The sequence below is a fragment of the Leiobunum rupestre genome, chromosome 9, assembly GCF_980474605.1.
Source record: "Leiobunum rupestre chromosome 9, qqLeiRupe1.1.hap1, whole genome shotgun sequence".
In the NCBI taxonomy this organism is placed as follows: domain Eukaryota; kingdom Metazoa; phylum Arthropoda; class Arachnida; order Opiliones; family Sclerosomatidae; genus Leiobunum; species Leiobunum rupestre.
In genome coordinates, this window is record NC_143392.1 from 52,489,898 (window position 1) to 52,505,298 (window position 15,401).

General features: G+C 34.9%; 1 protein-coding gene across 1 annotated transcript; it reads left to right on the forward strand.

Moving 5' to 3' along the window:
* Window positions 1–13,220: 13,220 nt before the first annotated feature.
* LOC149930886 (uncharacterized) lies at window positions 13,221–14,975 on the forward strand. The gene is made up of 2 exons (XM_090157965.1): window positions 13,221–13,283; window positions 13,350–14,975. Exons 1-2 carry the CDS (start codon window positions 13,221–13,223, stop codon window positions 14,973–14,975), a joined length of 1,689 nt encoding a protein of 562 aa, XP_090014091.1.
* Window positions 14,976–15,401: the final 426 nt, after the last annotated feature.

Below are 15,401 nucleotides of genomic sequence, written 5' to 3' on the forward strand. Positions count from 1 at the left end.
TCAAATCCGTCCGCGTGGATTATTTAATTATTTTAAGCAAGTAGTGCAATTTTTGGGTAAAATTTGAAATAATTATGAATTTAAACATTACTAAAAACAGAGTTTGTGTTGATCCTTCTGGTGTACCGATAACACTTAACAAATGAGTGACTATCTACTTATTTCTACGACTGAATTCCAGTCTATCAATTTACATTCATTCCTTCGGTACTTCGGATGTCGATGCCTTACATCAGAACTTATGAATGTACGTAGGTACACTAAGCAATGTAAGTTTAAGAACCATTTATTTGTAAAAAAAACTACTGTCAAAGAAAAGTTACGGGAATCACTCGCATGAATATTTAAAAATAACCGAATTAATATTTGAATCTATTGAAAGGAAAGTCACCGAACGATGCTCGCCTGTAACCCCTTGATCCGACGGCCTATCGAATGCATCAAGGCCAGACCATCCCGCCCGTAGGAGCCCTGGGTTTCGACCGCGACAGCAGTGAAGATGAACCGATTTTCCAAACCCGGGTATTTTGATTTCTTCCGCAATTCGGCCTGGGTTGCAGCCCAGTGGGGAAGACGCCAAGTAGGACGGGAGTAGAGGGTCGGTGCACGTAAATTTCCAGACCAGGGATTTCCCACCGGACCAGGGGACCACAGGCCGGGGGGTTCTAGAATGGCCGACACACCGGCAGAAATGAGGGCGCGTTTAAGCAGGTCATTGACGGCGCCGTGCGTGCCCAAGGAGTCCACACGGCTACCGTAGTTGCAAACGTGCGGGACACAAATTTCGGCACCCAACCTAACGCCGACAGCGATCCGGAAGGAGTCGTCGTCTAAGAGCGTGCCCAAGGATGGCGAAAGAAGGTCGTTTAGCCAACACCCAGAGTCCGCAGAGCTGACCGATAATAGCCGAGCTTTGTCCCTGTCGCTGGAAGTACGGGCGGATAACCGAGTGATAGACTGCTCGAGAAGAGGTGCCTGCCACGCACGTTGAGGACTTCGGAGATCCGGCGATGGCAAGACCGCACCCAAAAGGATTTCCCACTGAGATGAAGCGTCGGAAAAATCCAACCCGTTAGGGTCGATAGAGGCAGGCAGAATAGTACGGACTAAGGCCTCCACGCTGGATACCGACGAGAGGAAGGCGGGGAGAGTGAAAGTAGAGGCGTGGCGAATACCCTGGCCTCCTCGTAACTGTTAGCAGCGCCGAACGAAGAGTTTCATCGAATGACGTAAGGCCAGAGACGTCACGCCAAACGGGGGAGATACGACAGCTTCGGGATATCAATTGAGTTTTTCAACAGAAAAAAACCCTGATGGGCAGAACTTTGCTGAAGCTTTCCGACCACGGTATTCAAGGCCTCGGTTTTAGAGGACAAGGAAGTGGAGATAGCCTCATCCGATGGGGAAGCTCCTAAGAGGATCTATTCGGAGCGCGGTAAGAGTTTATGCCAGGAGTTACCACATGGAACTAAGATTGGTAGTGTTGAAAGTCAAAGCCGGCGGGGTTTAGGAATAGTAACTCGCATTAGGAAGGGTCGAGCTGCAGGCCAATATCAGCGGAAAGATCTTGGAGAAGTACCAGGTCGTCGAGGACCGAACGTGGACTGCTGCCCAGCGTCGAATCATTGAGGTACCAGATGTTAAGCTCATATGCCATGCGGTAAGCCACTCTATGCACGAGGAGGCAAAAGAGCAATGGGTCGCCCTGCTGAAGGCGTCCTATAGAATTGGCTTAAAAACCAATAAAGGTCGGCGGTATCCTTGTGGACACATTCAAGGAGACGGTCTCGTCGGATCACATTGAAAGCGTTTAAGAAATCGACTTTCAGTAAAACAGTGGGAGCCTGATGAGGGTGGTTAACGTAGCGCGCGGCGGCGTGGGTACCGAACCCCAAATTAATTAATTAATAAATTCCAAACAAATTACAGAATTTTCTGATATTAAATAATTTGGGGGCACCTTGAGACGCTTTTTGGAGGCAACTACCAAAGTTTTGGAAGCCCCTTAAGACGACTTTTGGAGGCCCCTACCTAAATTTCAAGTAGGCCAATGTCTACCGCGGCCCGTTGCTGGCGCCGCTATTGAAATAAATCTATTGATTTAGATGATGGAGGTTTCAGCATTGGTAAGTTATTAAATTAAATTATTAACCATTTAACTTCTAATAGTCGAATAACGCTTGCTTAAATATGTTTAGATGAAGACATACCAAGAAAGGGAAAAGGGCGGTTTTTAAAGGCGCCGATGGAACTAATAGAACCGATAATGAGGATCTCGACACTTTTCCATTGGCGAGTGATCATGAACATGGTTTGTACTTATTTACTTTGGAATACTTTAAATGAAAGATTAACTTTTGCTTAAATAAACTTAGATGAAGACTTACAACGAACGGGAAAAGAGTGGTTTTCGGAAGGTGCCGATGGAACTAAAGTCACCAATAATGAGGATCTCTACAATTTGCTGTCAGATAGTGATCATGAACCGGGTTTATACTCTTTCAATTTTGAATAACGTTTAGGTCAATTGTTTTTGAGTAAATAAATTACGAGCCGATAATTCCTCGACGACACCGGACTCTTTTCGTCCTATGGAAAAGCGCATTTCAAAGGGAGAAATTATCTTTCACCCATTGTTTCAGCATGCTGAAGCCTACGCTCTCATAACGTCTAAGTATACAAGTCGTACTGATATTTTAAGCTTAGCTTCGTATATGTTGAAAACAAGGGTGGAATAGATGTTGTAAGTGTTTTGGCGGGGAAACATTGCTGTTTGAATTAAGCAAAATATTAAAATGGTATATCTCTTCGCTTTTTCGCGGTGTTATATGCGCCATATATTAAAAGTTCAAAATTTTGATAAAAATATATAGTCCTGGTCTATCGAATTATATAATTTTGATAGTATATTTATTTTAACTATTTGATATTATTATTATTATATCTCCTTACGTCTAAGTATAAAAGTCATTAAGAATTTGATGAATTCGAAGAAAAGTATGTTTTTTAAGGTATGCGAGTGTAAGAAAGAATCTTGGTATTATGAGCACAAGAAAAAGTGTGGGAGGCCGAAATCTGTGGAGACAGGTAAGTACGTTTGCAAAGAAAAAAATTATTAATTTTCCTCCAAGTACGGCGATGATTTGAAGCAGCATTTGAAGTCGGTACAACAGTGGAAATTCAAACCAGAAATCAAAACATTCAAACACTATTCAGGTCAAATGTTTTATGTGTACTTTGTATTAGTAAAGTTTATTTTGTGTTTAATATTTCATGATCGCTAGCCCCGTATTAGAAATTCGCTTAGTTTCTGTCATCATATGTAACATAAGCACTCATAAATGTGCAGTAGTGTACTAACGATCCTACAGCCGTACCAGAGCCTGGGGTCCGCCAGGTATGTTCTAACATTTAATGTCCGCACCTTATACGAATTTTTTCGCAAATTAGCTAAATACACTTTTAGCTTAACCAGGGGTGTAGCGATGAAGGTTTAATTTGGGGGGGGGGGAATACTTCTCGCCAACCCGAGCCGGGAGTGCTATTGGGAACTCAAGACGGGTGCTGACGAAGGGGTTAGAGTTCGCAACTTAAGGAGGGTGCAGACAGACTTTTCAAAATCATTTCGACAACTCAACCCAAGTTTGGCCCTCTAGACCAAGTTTATGGGGGTGGATAACCCTGCCCCTCCGTGGATTCGCCCCTCCGCTTTACTAAAAATCGGAGGCTGGATTAAAGTTGTTGTATCTTACGGCACTGTAAGGTCAGAGACGTTTCCAGTGTAAAGCGCTGGCGAAGTACAGGACTCGAAATCTTACCAAAACCTACGCCCTCTGCACCTCATTATTTAGCATATTAGAGGTTTCGTTAGAATCTGGCACCATAAGCTTTCGAATGGTAGTATCCTAGACAATAATTGCGGAAAATGGAGTTTCATATTTCATTTTCCTTGTCCTACGACTAAGTTTGTATGAAGTTTCTTTTAAAGAAACAGCTAATGATTGTACGACTTAACCCATTCCCTTTCCTGAAATATTTTTATATCCTGAAAGATTACAGTCTGACACGTCGTCGGGCCTGTGAGGATATTCACTAACTAATTCTATAACTTTTTAGTTTCCAAACTTAATTGAAACGAACAAGATCTCAAATTATTCCTTATCGAACTAGATCGTTCTCGATCGAAATGTGATATTTTCAACTAATTTCATTCTAGTTCGGTACCGGAGATGTCGATTTGCGATAAGAAGATCGAAGTCTTAACGAGTTTCGTTGTTCCTTTATTAGTGGTACAATGCGATCGATTATTTTTTAAACGATTGGGATTTAACTCATTTTCTGCAATTCTTTCTAGTATATGTATAGCATCATCAAATATAATTATGACTTGCATACACAAAATAATTAAATTACATTAAATACCCGCTGTATTTATAATTATGAAATAAAATATTCGAATTATTGTTATATATTAAAAAGTTTTAAGACATAACTTCGCAAAAGCCAAAATGTTTACAATGGCAAAAAGTAAATTAAATAAATAAATAAATTTACGAAATTATTTTAAAGTTTTAATGCCGATTTGGAAATATCTGCAATTGAATAACATGTGAAATATATGAGTAATTATTGTTATTTTTTTTAATTTGAAGAAGTAACTGTTTAAAATTGTTAACTTTATTCATTTTAGACATAAATATTTGAAAACCAATTAATTACTAATTTACTTTTGACGTTAGTATAATTATACATAACGCGTTATGTAAATGACTACAAGGTATCTCCTCACTGGTTAAAGGGGTTTGCTCCCGAGTTCTTCGTTTTCCCCTTTCCTTAAAAACATGTAACCGTTAACGGTAATAGTGAGTGTAGGGAGCTGTTGGTTCCCGGGGCATGAAGGGCTTGCAATAAAAGTCGCTAGATGGCGTGCACCTAGTGTGGTACTTTGGGTACTAGCCTAGCTAATTAGAATTACATTTATAGTTAACTAGAATACTGCCATTCGAAAGCATGAATCGCTGTTCAATGGTGCCAGATTGATACGAAACTTCTTATATGCTGAATAATGAGGTGCCGAGGGCGTAGGTTTTGGCAAGATTTCGAGTCCTGTACTTCGCCAGCGCTTCACATTGGAAACGTCTCTGCCCTTACAGTGCCGTAAGATACAACAACTTTATTCCAGCCTCCAATTTTTAGTTAAGCGGAGGGGCGAATCCACGGAGGGGCAGGGGTAGCCACCCCCATCAACTTTGTCTAGAGTGTCAAACTTGGGTTGAGTTGGCGAAATGATTTTGAAAAGTCGGTCTGCAGAAGGGGCGTAGGAAAGTTGGAGGGGGCAAAGATAAACCAAAAGGGGTCTGGATAATGGTTTTGAATTTTTAATGGAGTTTAGCTTCTCCGAATGCGTGTGTACCATTTACTACTATGTAAATTGGAAAAGAATGAAATTTAAACACAGTTGAGGTTCTAAAAGTTTTTGATGCTTTTGAAATGAGAATTTGAGCCTTTTGAAGAATTCAACTGACGAAAAGGTTGGAAGGAGCAATAACAATAGTTGCCCCTCAAAGCAAAATTCTATAGAGGGGCATTGCCAGCCTTGCCCCCCTGGTTCTTACGCCCAACCCCTTCGCCAGCACCCATCTTGAGTTCCCAACAGCACTCCCGGCTCGGGTTGGCGAGAACAACCTTTCACCCCCCCAATTAAACATTCTTCGCTACACCCCTGGTTAAGCTTAAAATGTGTTTAGCTAATTTGCGAAAAAATTCGTATAAGGTGCGGACATTAAATGTTAGAACATACCTGGCGGACCCAGGCTCTGGTCCGGCTGTACGATCGTTAGTACACTACTGCACATTTATGAGTGCTTATGTTACATATGATGACAGAAACTAAGCGAATTTCTAATACGGGGCTAGCGATCATGAATTATTAAACACAAAATAAACTTTAGTACCGACTTTAAATGTTGCTTCCAATCCTCGCCGTACTTTGAGGAAAAGGAATAATTTTCTTCTTTGCAACCGTAATTACCTGCCTCCAAAGATTTCGGCGTCCCACACTTTTTCTTGTGCTCATAATACCAAGATTCTTTCTTACACTCGCATACCTTAAAAGACATACTTTTCTTCGAATTCATCTCAATTCTTAATTTTTTTTCGCGCCAAAAGAAATCTATTCCACCCGCTTTCCCCGCCAAAACACGTAAAATATCTTTTTCACCTGTGTTTTCAACAGTATAAATATACTGTCAAATAATTAAAATAAATGTTCTATCAAATAATTAAAATAAATATTATGTCAAATAATTAAAATAAATGTTCTATTAAATAATTAAAATAAATATACTATAAATAATTAAAATAAATATACTATAAAATAATCCAAATAAATATACTATAAAATAATCCAAATAAATATACTATCAAATAAACAAATAAATATACTATCAAATAATTAAAATAAATATACCATCAAATAATTGAAATAAATGAACTATAAAATAATTAAAATAAATATACTATAAAATAATTAAAATAAATATACTATAAAATAATCAAAATAAATATACTATTAATAATTAAAATAAATATACTATAAAATAATTAAAATAAATATACTATAAAATAATCCAAATAAATATACTATCAAATAATGAAATGAAATGAAATGAAAAGAATGTTTAATGTGTATTAAAACAATACATGGAGTATCAGCAAGTTAATACACGCTTGTTTCAAATTGAACACATAGAAGGATTATATAAAAGGGTATCGTTCAATATCTTTAACAACATTCGAAAACAGAAAAAAAAACAATAAAAAACAATGAATATTCTATTAAATTGAAGTATCATAAAAATGAAATAGTTTAAGTTCGGAAATTTTGCAGGAAAATAAATCAATCCTGGAAGCATACTTATTAGCTTTTTTGAATTCGGTTAACGGGGTCCAATGAACAAACTTTAGTTTTAAAATTGCGTAGTTTGGAACAGACAGATTTAAATGTGATAATAGGTTAGGACAAGGAAATATATTATTAACTAATTTGTACAAAAATACAAGTTCCACTTGCTTACGAGAATTATACAATGTGTTTAAGCCAAAATCTTCGAGCATATTTAAATAATTGTATTTACGAGTTTTTTTTTTAAAAAGAAGAAATAAAGATTGTCGATAAATTTTCTTTGAATTGATTCAATTTTTAACAAAAGGTAGTCGCTACAACCACCCTAAACTAAGGAACCAAACATCGCTCTTGAGCGAACAAGGGCCTGAAATAGTAAAACAAAATGACGGGAAGATCTTATATTTCTTGCGAGTTTGAGTATTACTCCCAACAAGCGTTTACAGGAACCTAATGTTGGTGCTATCAGGTCGAGATACAGCTATTCCGTTTAAGTGATATGAATTCCTAATCGTATTGGTTTTCCTACTAAACGATACAAGTACTGATTTAGTTGGGTTTATCAGTAAATTGTTAATTGAGCACCAATTATTTAAGAGCTCAAGTCATTTTGAAGTAAGTGACAATCTGTGATGTTTCTTATTGTACGGGCAATTTTGTTGTCGTCGGCGAATTGATAGATATTAGCGTGAATAACGTGAAATTGGAGATCGTAAATGTATAAATAAAAAAATAATAGTCCTAATGAGGATCCTTGCGGTACGCCACACTTAACAGGGTAATTAACATCTTTGACAACACCATTACATTTTATAAAATTAACCCGATTACTTAAATAGTCTCTTACCCAATCCAAAATGAAACCATGCAATCCGTACCGTTCTAATTTTTTGAGGAGAAAACTGCGACACTCTATCAAATGCTTTGGCCAGATCTAAATATATTACGTCTACCTGTTGGTTATTTACTATTTTTGGCACTAAATTATTTAGGAAAGAAACTTGGTTGGTGTCTACACTTTTTCCCTTTGTGAATCCGTGTTGAGATGGATTTGGAAAAGTGTTAAACCCTGTTGATAAGTGTTCAGGTATAATGCTATGGAAAATTTTGCCAAAAACACAAAGTAACGTGATTGGACGATAGTTTTTGGGGTCACCAGCGAAACCACTTTTAAAAATGGGACTAACGATAACTTTTTTTCCACAACGAAGGAATTTTTTTACTTTTTAGGTATAAATTAAAAATATGTAATAGTAACGGTACAAAAATGTCACCACACCCCTTTTCAATGAAGGGAGGTATTTTATCAATACCAGTAAAAAAAGTAAGTTTTAACTTTAAAATTTAATTTTTTATATCCTCTTCTCGCGGAATAATTGAACTATAGGTATTTGAAAATAATTTGGTGGTATCGTAATCGAATTCTTGGTCAAATTTAACAGTGTCAACCGCTATGTTAGAAAAATTATTTAAAAATGTTTCAGCGAGCTCAATGGGGCTGGTAACAAATTTACCGTTACATTTTAGTCGTATATCCATTGGTTTACTTTTGACATTGCGATTAACATATTTCCAAAACATTTTTGGATGTCACATAAATTATTTGTCATAACACTTTTATCTCTATTTAAAATTAATTTTAAAGAAGCGCGAAGAGCGCAATATTGCTCACGATCCGAGAAACAGCCTGTTCGTTTAAATTTTTTGTGGAAATATTTTTTTACGTTTAAAGTAATAAGCTCCGTTGAAAACCAATTGGGATAATTTTTATGAGTTTTTTGCAATTTGTTGGGAATAATAAGTTCATGGCCGAATTAATTTTGTTGGTAAGTAAATTAACACAATTATCAACATCTGAATCGATATAGAAATCAGACCAATCAGAATCAGGGAGATATTTGTAAAGCAGATGGTAATCGCCTTTGGAATAATTAAATTCCTCATAATTAACTGGTATCGTGTTTTCAATATTTCTCGCAAACTCAACAATAAAAGGTGGATGACAAATATCAATTGGTACAAAGGGGTCAGATAAAGGATACATTTTACATGAATTTATATTAGTGAGACATAAGTCTAAAGTATTACCAAAATAATTTTTTAAAGAACTAATTTGTTGAAGGTTACTGGCGTAACATATGTCGAAAATATTGGTCGCTTTTTTCCGCGTATAAAATAAACAACGGGCTGTGTCCTCATTCAACCAGTCAACCTTAGGTAAATTGAAATCACCTAAAATAATAATATCATTTTTTATATATGGGGCGTTTCTCTGCCAAAATTCACTGAGATCTTCGTATAACTTGGAATCACAACCTGGAGAAAAGTAGATGTTGCCAATTAACAGAGACGTCGAAGAGTTAATTTTGATTTCCAAGAACACACATTCAGGTATCACTTCTAAATCTGTTCATCGTATTACAGTAAAAGAATTTTTTACAGCAATTAACGCACCGCCTCCACGGATATCATGGTAAGTGTTATTTAATCTATCTGAACGAAAAATATTGTAGGTATTAGGAAAATAATCAAGGTTAAAATGTGTGTTGTTAAACCATGTCTCGGTGATGCGTATAATGTCCAAAGTAGATAAATTTATATTTGAAGATAATATATCACATTTAGTACGTAGTCCGCGCGTATTTTGATAACCAATTCTTATACTATTCGTCATTATTAATTTCTGGAGTTGTGTAGTTATATTTCTGATCTTCGTGCAGTTTTCCTCTATATTCCATAAATAAACAATCTTCTGGCCGATTATTAGTATCGATAAGCTTAGAGAACTCGGATTCGTCAGTACTGACATGGAACGAGGAAAAACTTGGGTGTTTAGTCTTTAATTTAACGCAAATAATAGTTTTCAAGTGGGTATCTTCAATGAGAAAATCTTGGAGTTCAGTTTCTGATAAATCTGGAGAAAGCCTGGTGACAAAAATGGCCTTTCTTTTGGGTTTCACATGTTTTACGACATCTCGCAATTTTGATTGAGTCTTAGTTCCACTATAACTATCTCTAACTGACCGTTTAACATCTGTTGCCGTGGACGGAGGTAAAGAAGCCTTGGTTATAGATTTTTTGACAATTGTATTCAGGGTCGGTGCTGAACGATCATCAGTGACAGGGTTTAAACGATTTTGTTTAACCTGAACAGCCGATACGACACTCTCATAAGAACTTGGAGCATAAATAGGTGCATTAGGGTTTAATCCACTTTTCTCTTAAGTAACTGCACGTCCGACCGCAGCTGAGTATTTTCACGGAATATATCTTGCATTTCGGACTTAATTCCCACATAAATAATGAACATAAATATACTATAAAATAATTGAAATAAATAAACTATAAAATAATTAAAATAAATATACTATCAAAATTATATAATAAAAATAAATATACTATCAAAATTATATAATTAAAATAAATGTACTATAAAATAATTAAAATAAATATACTATCAAATTTTATAATTAAAATAAATATACTATCAAATTTTATAATTAAAATAAATATACTAACAAAATTATATAATTAAAATAAATATACTAACAAAATTATATAATAAAAATAAATGTACTATAAAATAATTAAAATAAATATATCAACAAAATTTTATAATAAAAATAAATATACTATCAAAATTATATAATTCGAAAGACCAGGACTATATATTTTTATCAACATTTTGAACTTTTAATATATGGCGCAAATAACACCGCGAAAAAGCGAAGATATATACCATTTTAATATTTTGCTTAAGTCAAACAGCAATGTTTCTCTTGGAATCTTCAATATTTATTTAGGTAATGGAGTTCTTGTCTCTAAAGAGAAATGGGAAAATTTGTTTAATGGCCAGTGGAGTGTCAAAGTTTGCGAAAGATTTAGCATCTGCAATTTGGGGTACGCCGGAGCTCGCGAGCAGAAACCTATCAGGAAAAACTTCCATTGAAGTAATAACTTAACCCAACAAGTTCCAAGAAAGCCCTAACACCTCATAAGGTCAATTCGATCGAAAGTAAGATAGTGATCTCTTATATAGTACGGCCGATTGACGAGCAGCACCTCTAAAGTAGAGCTCGCGCGTAACTTGGTTAATGAAAAGTTGGCAATAATTAAACGTTAATTAACCTACCAAATGATATAAGATATATTCCACTGACAGCTTTCCCGTTTCTATGAACTTAAACATGGTAGATAACCTGACATCTGCTCGTCTAGGTAAAGTTTGCGTTGTCAACGCGCGTATTAGAAAGCAAATGAAAGGTGGTGAATCTTGCCCAGTCTTAAGCCTCGGTTAAATCTACCGCGTATTTTGAGACGGAAAAACCCGGTTACTATCGTTAAATGATGGCGAACGCTCCTTGTAATAAGAAACAAATAACGAAATACGTTCTTAGCCTATTTAACGCCAAAAATTATAAGTATTTTGTTATTTGTTTCGTATTACAATTAGCGTTCGCCATCATTTAACCTTGGATTAAAAATATCTTATTATTAATCCAAGATTTAACGATAGTATTCGGGTTTTTCCGTTTCAAAATACGTGGTAGATTAAACCGATCCTTAAGACTGCACAAGATTCACCGCCTTCAAATTTTCGTCTACTTTAAAGAGTAATTCAGAATGAACCAATGGATGAAAAGTTATGAAACTAGCTTTCAAATAAACCTTATAACTTATTTCAAGTCATATTTATTTATTCACTGATGACCAAAATCGCGAAAAGTATTCATTTCGTTCCTAATTACAACCTACTTTTTAAAATCTCATTTTGCGTTCTATTACGCGAGTTGACAACGCAAACTTTACCTAGACGAGCAGCTGTTCCATTTTCTACATGGCGAGTTAAAAATATTATTTTTGAAAGTTATAAAGCAATAAACGATTTTTCAAGGCTATTTTATGTTACATTTTAGTTCATATAAAAGGGAAAAATTGTCAGTTATATATTTCTTATATTATTTGATAGGTTAATTAACGTTAAATTATCGCCAACATTACATAAATTTCAATTGGGGTGGGGAAAAACTTTTAACCAAGTTACGCTTGGTCTCGAAACGAGAGGTACTGCGTGTCATTTTCGTTTGAAACCGACAAAGCCTATTATGCAAATGTTTTCAAATGATAGAAAATTTTAAATAATTTTTATTTCAACCAGACTGCGTTCGATATTACGCAGAAAAGCAAGGAGGTGATGACTCTTAGCAAAACTTAGCTGTTTCAAAGGTTAACAGAGCGTTAGCAGATAAAATTTCTGACATTTGAAAACTATTTTACAAAAAAAAACATTTTAATTGGGATCCAAACATATTGACAAATAAAAGCCTTTTCATTGGGATCCAAACATAGTGACAAATAAAAACCTTTTCATTGGGATCCAAACATAGTGACAAATAAAAACCTTTTCATTGGGATCCAAACATAGTGACAAATAAAAGCCTTTTCATTGGGATCCAAACATAGTGACAAATAAAAGCCTTTTCATTGGGATCCAAACATAGTGACAAATAAAAACCTTTTCATTGGGATCCAAACATATTTACAAATAAAAACCTTTTCATTGGGATCCAAACATAGTGACAAATAAAAGCCTTTTCATTGGGATCCAAACATAGTGACAAATAAAAACCTTTTCATTGGGATCCAAACATATTTACAAATAAAAACCTTTTCATTGGGATCCAAACATAGTGACAAATAAAAACATTTTAATTGGGATCCAAGCATTGACGAATACATAAAAACATTTTGATTGGGATCCAATTTTTCTTCGTTTTTTTTAAATATAAAATTTTAATAAGATTCCTATTGGGACAAACCCAATGAGATTCCTATAGGAAAAACCCCAATAAGATTACTATAGGAAACAATACCAATAAGGTTCCTACTAGGGAAAAATCCAATAAAATTCCTATTGGGATAGAACTACGAAGGGTTTCGAAAATGGTGAAAACACCAATTGGATTCCAATACACCTATCTTCATATACAAAACAGGGTGGCTGAACCAAAGGGGTACATCCATAAGGTATGAAATAGTAATGTTTATATCTGGGTCCAGATGGCGTTGATAGTAAGCTTATTGCTGATTGGGCAAAAATACCATCTGAAGTCTTTATTTCCTAACATAAAGATTTTGGGACTTTTTGGTGTTAGTCCTGGTAAATCAACCGTATAATTTTAAATTAACAATTGATTAAATCATAACTAATAGAAAAAAAATGATTTTAAAGTACGGAGATTGTTTAAATTACTCAAATTAACTTTTAAAATATCGAATCTTCAAACAAATTCGAAATATTTATAAGCCTTGGACCATGAGGTACTGTGGGGTGCTTATGTGCAAACAAAAAGGTTCAACTGATAAACATGGGAACAAAGTACGTGAATTACTTTAACTTGAATTGAAATGAAATATACCTGTTCATTAATATAATTTTGGTTAGGTATCCTATCATCGAGTTCCATCTGCTCAGCCGGAGAGAAAAAAATGGATACAGCTGATCCGACGAAGAGACTATTTATATAATTCGGTATCTGGCATTTTTGTTTGTTCGCTTCATTTCAAAGAAGAGGACTTTGTTAAAAATGTTGCTAATAATAAGGGGAGACTATTAGATGGAGTTTTGCCTTCTATATTTCCATGGCCCCCCTTTGAGGATTCAACGATAGATGACACTTCCCAGGCTACTCTTGAAAAATCGTGCGATATTACTACAATATCATCCCAAATGGAAATTTCCGAAGATATAACAGATATTGGAGATAAAGAGCCTGACGTTATGGAAATTACTGGAAAATGTCAACCAGGAGAAGGTGATGGAAGTGATATAACGCTACCCTCAAGACAAGAACTCTTATATGAAAAGTACGCACTGTCAAAGCAAATTGATGATCTAAAGAAACAATTAAATTCTGAAGTGGGAAAGAATAACCATTTAAAGTACAAATTGGAAAAGACCCAGAAGGAACTTAGGGAAGAAAAGGATAAGAATTTGTTTCTAGAAAATAAATTGAAGAAAACAACCTTCAACTTTGAATCCATTAAAGACAGTGACGATGATATATGTTTCTATACAGGTTTATCTAATTATAAAAAAGTCATGGACTTGTTAGATCATCTAAATCCTGGTGTGAATGGGGAAAATATCATTTTATGGCGGGGCAAAAATACAAGAGTCGATAGCAATTCGCCGGCTGGACGATATAGAAAATTATCTGTAATGGACCAATTTTTGGTTGTAATGATGAGGTTGAGACTTGGTCTCTTTGTAAAAGATTTATCTCATAGGTTTAATGTATCGGAAAGTGTAATTAGTACTACTTGCATATCTTGGATTAACTTTATGTATTTGCAACTAGGCCAAATGAATATTTGGTCAGAAAGGAAAGATATAGACAAACACATGCCAGACGTTTTTAAAGATAAATACCCATCTACTCGCGTGATCATAGACGCAACGGAAATCAAATGTGAAGTTTCGAAATCTATGGTTTTACAAACCGCAACGTACTCCAATTATAAGTCGACAAATACCTACAAGGGACTGATTGGCATAAATCCTAACGGTTATGTAACTTTTTGTTCAGCTTTATATACTGGTAATATTTCTGATAAAGAGCTTACTAGAAAAAGTGGATTACTTGGTTTGGAGTTCAATGAAAATGATTCGGTCATGGCAGATAAAGGGTTTTTAATCGAAGATTTACTACAAGAACTACCCGTAAAAGTGACCCTTAATATTCCAGCTTTTTTGAGAGATAAAGATCAATTTTCAAAAGAAGAAATTGTTGAATGCCAGAATATTGCTAAAGTGCGAATACACGTAGAGCGACGTATTAATAAAATCAAACGATTTCACATTTTCGACCGACCAATACCAATCACATTATCACCCATGATAAACCAAATTTGGACGGTTGTGGTTTTGTTAACTAATTTTCAAAATCCAATATTGAAATGTGAAGAAGACGAAGCTACAGAAACACTGATTGATTTGGAAGAATTCAATAATTGTTTGATAATTAGCGAAGATGAGGGTGAAAATGAATACGAAACTTTGATAATGTAAATTGAGATTTTACAAGACTAAATCATTAAAACTTTCCTTTAATTAAAACTTTTATAAACAATGCACAGAGGTCTGGTTTTTTATCACAATTACATTTAAATTAAAGATTCATTAAGAGGAACTAATTATTATTACATTAAACCCAAATAATAACTGAGTTTAAAAAACTATTTAAAATCATTTCATACAGGTTTGGTTATTTTATCACAATTACATTTAAATGACGTAAGAATCGTTAAAAGGAACTAATTATCATTACGTTAAAACCAAATTAAAATTAATACCCATAGGCAAAAAAATTTGTACTAGTTATGAGTTTTCGCAAGAGCCGGAAGCCTATAGTTGAAGTAAAATTGTTCAAGCTTGACAACCATATCCTCCCACTTGTCTTTATCAAACCGAACCCGCTCAATAATTAGACCCTTC